General features: G+C 46.4%; 1 protein-coding gene and 1 long non-coding RNA gene across 12 annotated transcripts in view; one reads left to right on the forward strand and one right to left on the reverse strand.

Moving 5' to 3' along the window:
• The window catches only part of KDM2B (lysine demethylase 2B), a 143,750-nt gene extending 131,250 nt beyond the window's left edge, over nt 1–12,500 (forward strand). For all 11 annotated transcript variants that reach the window (XM_047761667.1, XM_047761666.1, XM_047761661.1 and 8 more), the window contains 3 exons: nt 970–1,188; nt 11,187–11,379; nt 11,486–12,500. In XM_047761667.1, the coding sequence (XP_047617623.1) occupies nt 970–1,188; nt 11,187–11,368 (401 nt within the window). In that variant the 3' untranslated portion in view covers nt 11,369–11,379; nt 11,486–12,500. The remainder of the gene's footprint in view (nt 1–969; nt 1,189–11,186; nt 11,380–11,485) is intronic.
• Nucleotides 12,501–13,776: 1,276 nt separating this feature from the next.
• Nucleotides 13,777–15,254, reverse strand: LOC125116130 (uncharacterized). The gene is made up of 2 exons (XR_007132256.1): nt 14,386–15,254; nt 13,777–14,021 (listed from the first exon to the last, which is right to left on the reverse strand). It is a non-coding gene; the product is annotated as an uncharacterized LOC125116130 (long non-coding RNA).
• Nucleotides 15,255–15,939: the final 685 nt, after the last annotated feature.

Raw genomic sequence — 15,939 nt, forward strand, 5'->3', positions numbered from 1 at the left:
CCGCAGCATATGGAGGTTCCCAGGCTAGGGGTCGAATTGGAGCTGTAGCCACTGGCCTACGCCAGAGCCACAGCAGTGCGGGATCCGAGCTGCATCTGCAACCTACACCACAGCTCACGGCAATGCCAGATCGTTAACCCACTGAGCAAGGCCAGGGACCGAACCTGCAACCTCATGGTTCCTAGTCGGATTCATTAATCACTGCGCCACGACGGGAACTCCCAGAGGATTCTTCTTGAGGATGCAGCGCTGAGTCCCAGCTGCTGTTCTGGGTCAGGTTTGGGCACAGGGGATCTGTGAGAGGGCAGAGGCTCCTCTGCACAGCAGACACCACCTAGGAGCTCTGTGTATGGCTGATTGCCTTTCTGTTCCTTTGTCCTTGGTTGGCTTTAAACCTCATGAGCATCGGGGCCAGTGTGGCCTACAGGCCTCACCAGTGGAGCCTCCTAGGTTGGATTTCAGGGGTTATCTTGCCCTGTTACCCCATGAAATGAGGAAACTGCGGTGACCCTGAGATGCTCAAACTGGCCAAGCACTGCTGGGTGGACTGCAGGCTCTGTGTTTTCAGAGTCTTGAAGTGTAAAACTTGATGTGGAGTATTCCCATTTGTTAATGGTGGAACCAATTCTGATCTTTGGGGAGACACACTCAGGGGCTAAGTGAAACCCAGATGTTCCATTGGCTGTAGTAGGCCTTTTATTTATTTAATTAAAAAAAATTTTTCTTGTCTGTATCCTCGGCATATGGAAGTTCCTAAGCCAGGAATGGAACCCGTACCTCAGCAGCAACCTGTGCTGCCACAGAGACAACGCCAGACCCTTTAACCCACTGTGCCATGTTGGGGCTCTAACCCAGGTCTCAGCAGCGACTTTGCTGCTACAGAGACCACACCAGGTCCTTAACCTGCTGCAGCACAGCAGGATCTCCTGTCGGCGTTTTAGAGGGTTGTCTCTGGTGCTGCCCCCTCAGGTCAGATGGATAATCGGAGTAAGCTCCGGAACATCGTGGAGCTGCGTCTTGCTGGCCTGGACATCACCGACGCCTCCCTGCGGCTCATCATTCGCCACATGCCCCTGCTCTCCAAGCTCCACCTCAGTTACTGTAACCATGTCACCGACCAGTCCATCAACCTGCTCACTGCCGTGGGCACCACCACCCGAGACTCCTTAACCGAAATCAACCTTTCAGGTCAGTCAGGGGCACCGATGGGGTCTGCCCAGGACCCCGTGGGGCAGGATGGGCATTTCACATCCAGTAGGAGATGTTTATGTGTGTGCCTGTTACAGGGTCACAGTGTTAGGTGCTACGAGACACTAGTGAACAAGAAAGACACACAGCCTCCTCTAGAGGGGAAACGTATATTAACAAATAAGCGTTGTTAGGTTTTAAATAGTCGCTACCAAGAGAGCGACTGTGAGCGCACAAAACCGGGGTTCTGGACCCAAAACATGGGCCAGAAGAGCTTCTCTTGGCTGGTGCAGTTAGGCTGCTGCCTAGCAGCCGGGTGTGTGGGAGAGCAGCGGGCAGTGAGGCCAGGCCCGGCTGATGGACTAAGCGACCTGATTTCCACCATTGTCAAGGTTAGTTGTGTGTCACCCTCCTGACCCTCCTATCCTTGAAGAGGAGGAAGCATCGCAGCTAGTGCCTTCCTGGTTCTGTGTGTCACACTCTTCCAGTTACCAATGGGCCAGGGTTGCTCCCTAAGGACCTGGGGCTCGGCCAGGGAGGAGGAGGAGGACAGAGGTGAAACAGCCTGTTGTCAGCCCAGCTGAGCCCACTTTTGGTCTAATCACTCAGGAGGGTCAGATTGGGCATGTAAGAGTCAGACGAGACCCAAAAGAAGAAACTTTTTTTCCTTCAGAAATTACCAAGTATGATATCCTGACCTCATTTGAAGTACATTTTGACACAATTCAGTCTGATGTTTTGCCTGATCAGGATCCACGTGCTGTTTGGCCGTCTCCCACATTCACGCCTGATGAACGCCTTCCTGTCACCAGAACCTCCAAGTTGGGGTCGGGAGGCATGGGTCGCAGGAGCGAATGCTGTACTTAGTACCTAGGGAGCCCTCCCTCCTCCACAGGGAGTTTGGGGTGTGGGGGGGGTGGCTGCACCCCATGGAGGCAGAGAACAGAGCACCACATGGTTTTAAACTGATGCTGAGGCTGCCCCGTGGAGAAGAGCCCTGGAAGCATCCTGTTCTGAGCACTTGCCTAGTAGTACCTGATGCTTTTCATTTATTCTGACATAGTCACCGAGTATGCGTAGCGGGGATCCCAGTGTAAATCCCCCCTCCCCTTCCGCGTGGTCCATGTATTTGTGTGAATCATCTTTTGTATTTTATTTCCACCACGATCTGTTCAGCCCATTTTTTTTCATCTCAGGACCTAAGATCCCTGCATTTGTGTTCAGAGCTCTGAAGTATAGGAAGTCCAGTCTCCAGACCCAGTCTCTTTTCGATGTGTTTATTTATTTATTTATTGTCTTTTTACCTTTTCTGGGGCCACTCCTGTGGCATATGGAGGTTCCCAGGCTAGGGGTCGAATCAGAGCTGTAGCCACTGGCCTACGCCAGAGCCACAGCAACTCGGGATCTGAGCTGTGTCTACGACCCACACCACAGCTCACAGCAACGCTGGATCCTCAACCCACTGAGCGAGGCTAGGGATCGAACCCGCAACCTCATGGTTCCTAGTCGGATTTGTTAACCACTGCGCCTTGATGTGTTTATTTTTAAGATGGTTCCCCCTCCTGTCAGTTTAACTAATTAATGGTAAAATAATTCTCTGCCACAAAATGGATGACACTCGACACATTTCGGTTGGAAGATAAGGTCTGGTGAAAAAGTGAAAAGTGCTTTTCGTCTTCTGTTTTTTTTTTTTTTTTGGTCTTTTTGCCTTTTTCAGGGCTGCACCTGCGGTATAAGGAGGTTCCCAGGCCAGGGGTCTAATCAGAGCTATAGCCACTGGCCTAGGCCACAGTCACAGCAACGCGGGATCCGAGCTGCGTCTGCAACCTACACCACAGCTCATGACAACACCAGATCCTTAACCCACTGAGCGAGGCCAGGGATCGAACCTGCAACCTCCTGGTTCCTAGTCAGATTCCCTAACCACTGAGCAACAACAGGAACTCCTGTCCAGCTTTTCAAGTTCCTGCTTCGTTTCAAGTGGAAATGTTAATGGGGTGCACACAGCGGCCGTTTGGCTTTCGCTTCCCTGTCCCTGACTCCCACCTGCTGGCCGAACCACCTTCCACTCTGGAGCTCCTTCTGTTCCTCTTTACCTCCGTTTTTCCAAACAGCAGGCCTGCATTGCTATTTCTTGGTTTATTTTTCCTACTCAGACGCTCTTGCGTTTGTTAACTTGCTATATAATGTAGAGCTCGAGGATCCCTCCTCTACATTCTCTTACTCCCTCCATCTCTCCCTTCATCTTCCTAATTCATGGTTAAGTCACCATGACTTCCATGTAAGTATCGTCCACTGTTGAACCAAAGTGTGTTTTATGCACGTTTCCTTTCTTGCACAATTTTTTTTGTTGTTTTCCCTAGAGTTAATAATTGCCTCATTTTTGTTTGCTTGTTTCTAAACAGACTCTACAGCAAACTCTCTCCCCACCTGCCTCACCAGGCTTCTCACCAGTCTTTGTGGGAAACCGCCCCCTGGGACTTCTTTTCCTCCTGCTGCTGTTTGAACTTGGCTGCCTCTGCCTGTGGCACAGCTGCCGTCCTGAGACCTCCCTGGTCTCTGTCCTGTGCGGGTGCCCCTCTTTTCTTGGTCCCTTAGCTTCTCTCTTGGTTTATCTGCTCATTTGGTGGAGGACATCTTCCAGACCTTAATGTCTGAAAATGGTTTTATTGTACCACACGTTTGATAGCTCAGCAGGATATGCAGTTCTAGCTCGGGAACTGTGTTGTTTCAGAAAGTGGAAGGCCCTGCTCTGGTTTCTGCCTTCTGGAGTTGACATCCAGAATGATTAGTCTTCATCCTTCAAAGAATGTTTTCTCTTGTTGCAAGTTTATAGGACTTGTTCCTTATCTCTTAAGTTTTTTGCAGTTTTTGATGAGCCTTGGTTTGAGTCTGTTTTCATCTACCACACTGAGCAGCCTCTCTGTTTGCAAATATGTGTCTTTCAGTTCTCGAAAATTTTCCTTGAATTATTTTTTTCTTCTTTTTATGGCCACCTCCTCAGCATATGAAAGTTCCGGAGTTAAGGGTTGAATTGGAGCTCTAGCAGCAGGCCTACACCACAGCCACAGCAACGAGGGATCTGAGCTGGGTCTGTGACCTATACTGCAGCTCTTGGCAGTGCTGAATCCTTTAACCCACTGAGCGAGGCCAGGAATCGAACCGAATTTTCATGGATACTAGTTAGGTCCTTAACCTGATGAGCCACATTGGGAATTCCCCCTTGAATATTTTTAAATTTCCTTCCTCTCTTTTCTTTCTTCACTAGTCCTCTGATATCTTAACTTTTTTCCTCCTGTTTCTCACCTCTGTATCTTTTTTTGCTCTATTCTCTCATCTTCCTCTACTTAACACCATATTTTTATACTGTTGACCCATGAGTAATATAGTACTTAAGATGTGCCAGCCCTCCACACAGCCGAAAATCAGAATATAACTTATAGTTGGCCCTTGGTAGCCACACTTTTTCTAAAACTTTGGATTCAACCTTGAATCATGAAGCACTATTTTCTATTGGAAAAAAACTGCTTATAAGATCTGCACAGTTTAAACCTGTGTGGTTCAAGGGTTGGCTGTAGTGAGGTTTTTCATTTCTGCCGCCTTGGGTTCAAACACATTAAGCTGCTCAGGGTTGCCAAAGGACACTCTTTCCGTGACCTCCCAACTGAAGGGTTCAGGCCAGGCTGCCAGTGTTCCAGGGCTTGGCAGGGGTGGAGTGCTGACAGTAACTCTCATTTTTGAGTGGCTGCCCCTACTTTCCATGGTGCCTGGTGGCGCCAGGTCTAGAGACTTGCTGTATTACTTATCAGACTCCTCTCATCAGACTCCCCTCTTTGGCTGGAGGAGGGGGGTCTCAGCCTCTTAATGCTCCTTAAATAGGTTCAGCCAGTCCTTCTATTTCTAACCCCATCTTTAGCCCCACTTCCAGTGTCTCCATTGCTTCCAGTGACAGAAACTTTGAGGTCTTTTGAAGAATAAATCTGCTTCTCTGCTTTCCCTTCAGCCAGTTTGGGGTTAAGCTTTCTCAAAGCTACTGAATTATCATCTCTTCTCCAGCTTCCTAAACTTAAAAAAAAAAAAAAAAAGTTATTGTAGTAAGATACACACATTACATAAAATTTACCATGTTAACAGTTTCTGTTTTTTCTTTTTGGCTGCACCTGAGGCATGTGGAAGTTCCCAGGCCAGGGATTGAACCCACGCCACTGCAGCAGCTTGAGCTTCAGCAGTGACAATGCCAGCCGGGTCCTTAACCTGCTTTGTCCCAGAGGAATTCCCAATGCATTTTAAGTGTACACTTGACTGGCATTAAGTACATTGCACGTTGTTGTGCGGCTGCTGCCACCATCAATCTCCGGACCCGTTTCTTCACCCAGTCAGAAACTCTGTACCCACTAAATAGTAACTCCTCATTCCCTTTCCTCTCCCACTCTGGCACCCACCCTTCTACTTTCTGTCTCTATGAATTTGACTCCTGCTGGATACCTCATATAGGTGGAACCATAGAGTAATGGTTTATTGTGTGACTGGATTATTTTACTTAATGTAATGTCTTCAGGATTAGTCCCTGCTATATATAGCATGTGTCAGAATTCTCTTCCTTTTTTATGTTTATTTTTGCTTTTTAGGGCAGCACCCACAGCGTATGGAGGTTCCCAGGCCAGGGGTCGAATTAGAGCTGTAGCTGCCAGTCTACACCACAGTCACAGCAATGCAAGATCCGAGTTGTGTCTGTGACCTACACCACAGCTCACAGCAATGCCTGATCCTTAACCCACTGAACAAGGCCAGGGATCGAACCCACATCTTCATGGATGCCTGTCAGATTTGTTAACCACTGAGCCACGATGGGAAATCCTCCCTTCCCTTTTAAAGCTGAATTGTATTCTATTGTGTATAAACATACTACATTTTATTTATCCATTCTTCTGCTAATGGACATTTGGGTTTCTTCCAGTTTGGGCTGTCAGTAACGCTGCTATGGGGAGTTCCTGGTGTGGCTCAGTGGTTTGTGAACCCTGACTAGTATCCGTGAGGATGTGGGTTCAATCCCTGGCCTCAGATCTGGTGTCGCTGTGGCTGTGGTGTAGGCCGGCAGCTGCAGCTCTGATTCAACCCCTAGCCTGGGAACCTCCATATGCTGCAGGTGTGGCCCTAAAAAGCAGAGTAATAATAATGATGATGCTATGAACATGGATGTATAAATTCATTGTTCTTTGGGTATATGATCAGAAATGGACCAACTGGATCACATGGTATTCTGTGTTTACTTTTTTTGAGAAACCATTATTTTGTTTTGCATAGTGGCTGCACCACTTTACATTCCTACTAACAGTGCAAAGTGTTCCAGTTTCTCTACATCCTGGCTAACATTTTTCTGGGGTATTTGTCTGGTTTGGCTTTGTTTGTGTTTGTTTGAAGTAACAGCCATTCTAATGGGTATGAAGATCTCAGTGTGATTTTAACATGTATTTCCTTAATGATTAGTGATATTGGACATCTTTTCATTTGCTTATTTGTCATTTGTATATCTTGTATATCTCCTCTGGAGCAATGTCTATTCATGTCCTTTGCCCATTTTTTCAATCAACTCATTTTTTTGTTGCTGAATTATAGGAGTTCTTTATATATTCTGGATATTATTCCCTTATGAGATACATGATTTGCAAATATTTTCTCCCATTCTGTGTTGTCTTGATACTGTCCTTTGCACAAAAGTTTTTGATTTTGATGAAGTTCAGCCTGTTTTCCTTTTTGTTGCCTGTGCTTTTGGTGTCATGTTTAGGAAACAATTGACAAATCCAAGATCATGAAGATTTCCCCATATGTTTTCTTCTAAGGGTTTTTCATAGTTTTAGCTCTTAAGTCTTTGAATAATCTTGGGTTAGTTTAGGAGGTAGGGGGTTCCAGCTTCATTCTTTTGTATGTGGATATCTAGTTTCCCAGCACCATTTGTTGAAAAGTCTTTTTCGCCACTGAATAGTTTTTGCATGTCATCAAAACTCATATGACCATTGGAGGGTTTATTTGGGGGCTCTCAATTGATGTGTATGCCTGTCCTTATGCCAGTAATACATGCTGGGGCTTTGTAGTACTGAAATTAGGAAGTGTGAGTCCTCCTTTTCTTTTTCAAGGTTGCTTTGGCAATTCAGGATCTCTTAAATTTCTACATGAATTTTAGGATGGGCATTTCATTTCTGCAAAAAACCATTCTTGGTATTTTGTAGCAATTTCATTGAATCTGTAGATTTCTTTGGGTAATGCTGATATTTTCATAATATTAAGTCTCCCAGTCCATAAACATGGTCTGTTTTTCCATTTACTTAATTTCTTTCAGCATTGTTTTTCCATTTTCAATGTATAAGTCTTTCACTTCCTTTGTTAGCTTTATTCCTAAGTGTTTATTTCTTTTTGATGCTACTGCAAGTGGAGTTGTTTTAATTTCCTTTCAGACTGTTTATTGCTCACTTATAGAAACGCACCTGATTTTTGAGTGTTGATTTTGTATTCTGCAACTTTGCTGAATTCAGGGGGTGTTTGTGTGTGTGTGTGTATGTGTAATCTTTAGAGTTATCACATAAAAGATCATGTCATCTGCAGAGATAATTTTACTTCTTTTCCATAAGCATCATTTTTTAAAATGTTACGCTTTTGTTGTGAGGTATAGGCTGCACTTTATAGGTCAAAGTGTTTAAGGTTGGTTAATTCTTAATCATTCTTCTCCTTTCGTGGAATATCTATTTTTCACTCTTAGACTTTGTTGAACCCGCCATGGGCCTATCTGCAATGTTCCCCACACCACCAAACACGGGAAGGTTGGACAAATAATGATGGATACACACGTCCTCCAGCTAGACGCAGCATTTGTATTGTGCTGCCCGTGCTTTATCTCTATTTTTTTTCTATTTCTTAATCATTTGAAAGTTGCAAACATCACTTTACCCCTGAAGGACAAGATTAAAGAGTTAAAACAGTCAGGTATACTCTATTGTTCTAGAACAGTCCCTACTCTCCCCTGAGACATTGCCCTTTGGAAGTGCCCCGAATGGTTTTCTTCCAGAATGTCTGGCATTTGGGATTTGTTGGTTGGCTTCATGGTGTCCTTTAAACTTCATCCCCTGTGCTTCCTATAAATTGTTGGGAAAGTAAAGCCAGTTAGTTCAGAGCTTGCTTAGATTCCAGGTACATGTTTTTGGCGAGGAAACCTCATGGGTGACAGTTGTATACTTTGTGCATCTCCTGCTGTGACACAGCATAGCCGTGCTTGTCCTTAGGAAGTATTCCCAGCAGTGGAACTGCCACTCAGAGAGCGAGTGCATGCAGTGCGGAGGCCCCCACACTCCTGGCGCTCCCCACCGGGCTGCCATCCCTGTAACCTTGGGGACGTGCTTCAGGTCACCCCAGTCCTCAGTGTCTTCAGCTGTAGAATGCCCTCTGGTTCCATCCCCCCAGTGCATCTTTTTCCCTCCTCAGATCCCCCCTGCCAGGTCCCCTCTTTACCGGCTTCTGGCTTTTCATCCCGTTTCCACAGAAGGGCCTGACCTGGGCGCCTCAGCACCGTTATGCTCCGGAGCAGGCAGCTCCATCCTGCTGTGCCCACTGTGCAGGTGGCTGAGAGGGCCTCCACTGTGTCCTGGCACTTACTTGCTACACTGGGCTGTACAATCCTTTGCAGGGTTCTTTTGGGCAGACAGCTTTAGCTCCATTTTGGAGGCTCATTCGTGCCCAACTAGAGTTTTCCCTGGTTCTTGGTTCAGAAATCTCTGGAACTGGAGCCCAAAGACCCTTCCATCAAGGCTACTTGATGGAAGAACTTTCCCACTTTTATGCATCATACTCCCTGAAGCTGGGATTCACTGCCGTGTGTGAACAGGTGCTCCCCTGGCTGACAGATGCTGCTGCTGCTTTGCAGGGGTTTAGCTGCTGCTGCTTTGCAGAGGTTTAGGCACAGGCACCATGCAGAAAGGCAGCAATTCCTGCTGTAACCAAGGCCAGTAGATAATCTTTTTAAAAAGACCTGTTTCATATGTCACAGTGAAAAATAGGTGGCAATACATCTTTTACCGTGTTTGCAAAATCCCTCTTCAGTTTGCACGCAGAATGGATCAAGGGTTGAGTTTTGAAGGGGCATGTTTTTCTGAATTACTAGATTTTTTTTTTGGCTGCTCTCACAGCATGTGGATGTTCTCAGGCCAGAGGTGGAACCTGCACCACAGCACATCTTGCTGAGCCACAAGAGAACTCCCGATTTTTCTGAATAACACAGTCTCCTTTACTTGACTTTTGCAGTAAGATTATAAAGGGGGTTAGCTGTTTGGGGAGAATATTTAGAGGGATTAATTAGAAGGTTAAGGGAAGAGTTCCCATTGTGGCTCAGTGGTAATGAACCCGTCTAGTATCCATGAGGACACGGGGTCAATCCCTGGCCTCGATCAGTGGGTTAAGGATCTGACATTGCTGTGAGTTGTGGTGTAGGTTGTAGATGCAGCTTGGATCTGGTTGCGGTGGCTGTGGCCCAGGCTGGTGGCTATGGCTCCATTTTGACCCCTAGCCTGGGAATTTCCATATGTTGCACACACGGCCCTAAAAAGGAAAAGAAGGTTAAGGGATACCCTTGGAAGAACTGAGGTGGTTTTTTTTTTTTTTGTCTTTTTAGGGCCGCACCTGCAACATATGGAGGTTCCCAGGCTAGGGGTCCAATCGGAGCTGTAGCTGCTGGCCTACACCAGAGCCACAGCAACACCAGATCCGAGCCGTGCCTGCAACCTACACCACGGCTCTTGGCAACATCGGATCCTTAACCCACTGAGCGAGGTCAGGGATTGAACCCGTAATCTCATGGTTCCTAGTCGGATTCATTTCCACTGCGCCACGATGGGAACTCCGGTGTTATCTTTCAAGTCATCTCTTTGGCAGCATCCTTAGCACTTTTCCATCTGTCTGGCCTCTTGGTGGTGTCAACGCACGGGAGGCAGGCAGCTTTTCATCACCACTTGTTCTTAGTTTATGAATTCTCCTTTATGATACTGGGTTTTATTTACATTATCTGAAACATGTACCCAAGTGCAAGGACTTTTGTGCAGACCTGAGGAGAGCGTGTGAAAGGGGCTGCTTATATCCAGGCAGCCTGTTTGGTGACTCTTGTGGTGCTGTGACTTGACCTTATGCCACCTCCTAGGCTGGAGGGACTCTGATGGTCAGAGCTGGCGCAGGCCACCTAGGTGTGACTGCGGTTTGCCCTTACTGTTTGTTTCTCTTCAGCTTCAGAGCAGAATGAGCGTGTGGGGACTAGTGATGGTAAGCGGAGGTCTCGGGCTTGACACCACTGAGGTGAGGGGATCACTGGCTCTGAGGGGACTCCAAGCCTCAAGTGGACGCTGACTGTGGATCCAGTTCTGAAAGAACAGATTGTGATAGAAGTGCACATTGGTAGGAGTACAGGCTGGATTGTGCGCCTCCCCGAGGGCCGAGGGTGGGCTCTGAATCCTGGTCTCGCTCACTGTGGGCAGGATCCCTCCCGCCCCTTCTAGCTCATCAGCCTCCTGTGTAGGTTTTGGGTAAACCTTGCGTGAAGGGACCGCCGAGTGTGCTGCACCCGGGAAGGACCCCACGCTGGCCATATAGACGTCCTGGCTGCCTCCCCCGGAATGTGTCTGCTGGGAGAAGCAGAGAAGGGCACAAGAAGGGGCCGAGAGCTGGATTCAGCACAGGGTACTGGAAGAGGCTGTTTCATAGATCACGTGAAACATACATCTTTTATAGAACAGGATACCTGTTTCTGTGAGATTATGTCCGTAGCAGCAGCCCTGGGGAGGGTTTCTGAGCCAGTTCACTCGCAATGTCTGAATGCTTGTCAAGCATTCCGAACCTTTGTAATTGGTAGTTGAAACCAGTCCCCATTTGAAGGGTGCTTTTAAGGGCGTTGCAAGTGCCTGGGGCACAGGGGCCCCTCAGCCTCCAGACTTCCTCCACCTAACACTGTGTCCTCTTCCCCACAGACTGCAATAAGGTTACTGACCAGTGCCTGTCCTTCTTCAAACGCTGTGGGAATATCTGTCACATTGACCTGAGGTATTGCAAGCAAGTCACCAAGGAAGGCTGCGAGCAGTTCATAGCGGAAATGTCTGTTAGTGTCCAGTTCGGGCAAGTGGAAGAAAAACTCCTGCAAAAACTGAGTTAGTCCAAGGACAAGTATGTAAATATGGGGTGGGGAGGGGGGAGGGCACAGGGCAGGGGAGGGAGAAAGACTTTACAAAAACTAGGGTTTCTATTTTCCATTTGGAACTTGGAACAACAGACCGCAGCACGATTCCATTTTGCAAGTCTGGCCGAGGGAGCAGCCGTTCTGCCGCCCGTTTCGGAGATGAGTGAGCCGGGCGCATTCCTCGGGTCTTTCTGAATCAAAACTGCACTGCTTTCTGGACCATTTCTAAGGCGGCCTTTTATCAAGAAGACATTCCTGTCGAGAGGAAGAGGATGGACTTGGGAGAAATTTTCTTACTCAAGCATGAGCTTAGGAATTGTTTTTGGACGTGGTGGTGGTTTTGTTTTGGACACCTTATTCCTGGCAACTTTGGGGGTTTTGGTGTCAGCCTAAAGTGGACCACACACCACATCTGCCGTCTTGACATATTTGTTTGGTTTTGTTACATCTTACATTATGCAGAACTATTTTTGTACAAATTGTTTAAAAGTTATTTATGCAAGGTTTGAATGCATACCAGTGTTTTTATTGTTTTGAGATTGCCAACTTTCCTGGTTTCTTTAAAGTAGGAGAGAACTTAACCTGTACTTCATACAAATCCATCTACACATGTGCCCAGATGTGGCAAAGTAGGCTCAGACCTCCCAGGTAAAAGCATGTTTAACTGGAAGTTGAGTGCCTGCTTTGTATGTCAAGAAGTTTAAGCATGTTGTGGGTATATGTAAATTAGAGTCAAAGTGAGACACTTGGCTAAATTTCCTCTGTATAGAATTCACCTTTTCCTCAAAATTTTAAAATTCTGACTTCAGCCTTTGCACTCAGGAGGGTTATGCTCCAGCATGAGCTCTTGTACTCTACATAGATCTAATTTCTACAGTGAGTCAAGAAGTAGAATAAACGATTCAACATAGTCTTTCTTTTCCTTTTTTTTCCTCCTCTCCTTCGAAGTGGAGTTGAGTTCTCGTTTAAGGTTTATAACATGGCTGTTTCCCAGTTGTAAAGTTATGCATTCATAAGTGCCATTGTTGTAAGGTGTTGTTTTCCTAGCCCCTCCCTGACACGGTTTTACCTTTGTTGAATTTGTATAAACAATTGTACAAAAAAAGCACTCTTGGACTTTGAGGGTTTCTGTTCTGGGGCTGGACTTGAGATTTGACTGGGAAGTCCGGAAACACCAGTGTACATTGTTTTGAAGCCAGACAAGGTAGCATTTCGTATTCATTTGAGAAATGGAGCAGCCCCTGAGTATACTGTTTTTTCCCATCTTCAGAAAGGGATCATGCTGTTTGTAGCTAATAAAGGTAATGGGAAAGAATGATGCTACACTGACGGCTCCGTGTAGGGATTAGGTACACATTGCCTTAAGGGGCAGGGTGGCTTACCTGTAATGGTGCCTCTGACCACAGCTGGGCAAAATAATGTCCACGGGCACTTGGTATCTCCACTGCCAAGGCAGGACTGGGGTCTATTTCCTCTACTGAGTGCAACTCAGGGAGCCACATCCTGCATTGGTAACCCTGGGCTGGGCTGGGCTGGGCTGGGCTGGGCTGGGCTGGCTGAAGGCATTTGGTTATGAGGCAACTTCCCCAGGTGGTAGACATAGATTCCAGTGAGAAGTAAACTTTAGATTACAGAATTTTTTTTTTTTTTTAATGACAGGGCCGTACAACCTCATGTATTGAGACAGTGGCTCTAGTCATCTGAAAATGAAGATAATCCAGTTTCCTTCCTCACTCAGTAGCAACCTAAGATTTGGGTCTTGTGGGACTAGCCTTTCCTGCTAAGGATGGTTTCATACTCTCCTCCATCCCTCTTTTATTTTGTTTTTTAGGGCTACACCCTTGGCGTATGGAGGTTCCTAGGTAGGGGTCGAATCCAAGCTGTAGCTGCCAGCCACAGCCATAGCCACACCAGATCTGAGCCTCACCTGTGACCTACACCACAGCCCACAGCAATGCCAGATCCTTAACCCACTGAGTGAGGCCAGGGATCAAACCTGAAACCTCATGATTCCTAGTTGGATTCGTCTCCGTTGCGCCATGACAGGAACTCCCCCATCCTTTTTTGGCCATGGTGAAATGGTTTTACATCACCATGCCTTTTTTTTTTTTTTTTTGCTTTTTAGGGCTGACTTGAGGCATATGGAATTTCCTGGGCTAGGGGTCAAATGAGAGTTGCAGCTGCTGACCTATAACATCAAAGCAATGCAGAATCCGAGCCTCATCTGCAAGCTACACCACAGCTCACAGCAACGCCGGATCCTTAACCCACTGAGCCACAATGGGGATTCCATGTCCTCAACCTAAATCCAGAGGTCCTTTCTAACTCGGAGACAACTAAAGCTGTTGCATCCCAGAATTTAACTCACGGTGCCACAGGTAAGATTAGTTTAATACCTGGTTTTATTTATAAAAATGTGACTTACCTTTACAAGCCTAATCATTCACGTGGCCAACCCAAGTTTCAATTTGGCATCCTGAGTTCGGTGAAGCTCCAAGTAAGAATTACCCTGCTGTCCAGTAAAGGCATTCCTTTCCTTGGCAGTTGTAGAGGTAACAGTGGTTTCCAGGTAGAATCTCAGTGTTAAGAGGGCCCCGTTTCTCTGTAATGTTTCCAGGAGCACACAGGTCTGCCAAGAGAGGAGGTAAAGGAGGGGCTGCCAGGGTTGGGGAGCTGGGGTTACCAGAATGACACCCCACAGAGTGGAGACAGCATCTCTATGCTCAAAGAGGCCTATGGCAATGCATTGGTCACAGAGGACCTCCCCCCAAGTGTACTGAACAGTCCAGTTAGGATCATACCCATCTGGGAGTTCCCACTGTGGCTCAGCAGGTTATGAACCTGACTAGTATTCATGAGGATGTGGGATCGATCCCTGGCCTCACTCAGTGAGTTAAAGGATCTGGCGTTGCTGTAAGCTGCGGTATAGATTGCAGGTGTGGCCCTAAAAAGAAAAAAAAAGATTATATCCATTTATCCATGTGATAGATTACCTGGTCAGACAACTCTAGAGGTATGGCATCCAGCTAGAAAATCCAGGGAGAAATATGTCTGCCCTCTGCCAAATAAATCAGTCCCTTGCAATCCAGTTATTCCAAGTGTCAAGCCAATTCAGCTAAAAATTTGTTGGCTTCTCACTAAGCCATGGTTACTTCAAAATGCTACCTAAGAAGATCCACCATAAAGAGTTTCTGTTCATTGCTAACACAAGCACCTGAAACTTTATACATAAATCCAAAAGGAAACAGTAAACAAGCTAAGACTGTGCAAATAAATCTCAATTTTCTAGTTTAACTTTAGACACACCAGCACCTGCTGCTCAGCTTCTATTTCAGTGTGTTTACTATCACCAACTGGCCTGGATTTGAAGTCATCCCTCTACCAAATTAGCAATTTGTGGGGAATGCTGAATCTCTGGAGTTCACTGTCTTACGAGAAGTACAAGCTAAGTGCTCCTAAAGCTTCAGCAGCGGCTAAGCTTTTACTCTCCATGTGAATTTAGCCAGTACCCACCCTGGGCTCTGCTAGAAGCACAAGAGAAGGGCATTTGATAATATCCACAAAGCTTTGATTTTGTGCTTTGGCTCTCAAAACCAGAAAGGCAATTTTTCTTTCCCCCCCCCCCCCCGCCAACTAGCCAACCTTTCTGCCCTAAGCATAGTGGGACAAGGCTATCTGCCTACCTTGCTATAGTTTTCAGGGTCTTGTGAATGACTTCTGAGTCCTGAGCACCTAGAGGCATGTGTCAACTGCAGTCAAAAGATGAAAAACCAGGGTTTCCGTTGTGGCTCAGCAGAAACAAATCTGACTAGTATCCATGTCCCACAGGTTCGATCCCTGGCCTCACTCAGTTGGTTAAGGATCTGGCGTTGCTGTGAGGTGTGGCGTGGGTTGCAGAAACGGCTTGGATCTGATGTGACTTTGGTATAGGCCAGGGGCTATAGCTCTGATTCAACCCCTAGCCTAGAAATTTCCATATGCCACAGATGCAGCCCTAAAAAGACTTAAAAAAAAAAAAAAAAAAAGATGAAAAACCTGCAGGACTCAGCCAAGAAGTTACATGTTTTCTAAAAACATACCTGCCCATAAACAATTAGAATGAATCCACAGTTGGTCTCAACTCAACCAAAAAAACCACCCTGATTAGAGCTAGACCTAAAATTTCAGATCATTAATGTTCCAAGACCTCTTTGAATAAATAAGCACATGTCTCAGGTTACTCATTTGTGGTATGAGAAGAGTTAAGAAAAAACATTGTCACCAGTATTAGGTTTAAATTCGGATGTGACTACTTTTTTTTAACAGATTTTAGACAAGTTCTTCACATTCTCAGAGATCAGGTTCCCCAAGTGCCCGAGGCAGTATTATTTCAGAATGCTAGGGAGAAGCATAATGCATCTAGCATGACACCTCATCACAGTGAGTGGCAAATCCATAGTTAACCTTACTGGTTAAGTCAGCAGCCCAGGTAGACACAGGTGCAACACCTTTGAAGGTACTACTTCCTCTAGTGAAGGTGCCAGGCCAGGTGTGGACACCTCTTTGTG

The sequence above is a fragment of the Phacochoerus africanus genome, chromosome 15 (genome assembly GCF_016906955.1).
Source record: "Phacochoerus africanus isolate WHEZ1 chromosome 15, ROS_Pafr_v1, whole genome shotgun sequence".
In the NCBI taxonomy this organism is placed as follows: domain Eukaryota; kingdom Metazoa; phylum Chordata; class Mammalia; order Artiodactyla; family Suidae; genus Phacochoerus; species Phacochoerus africanus.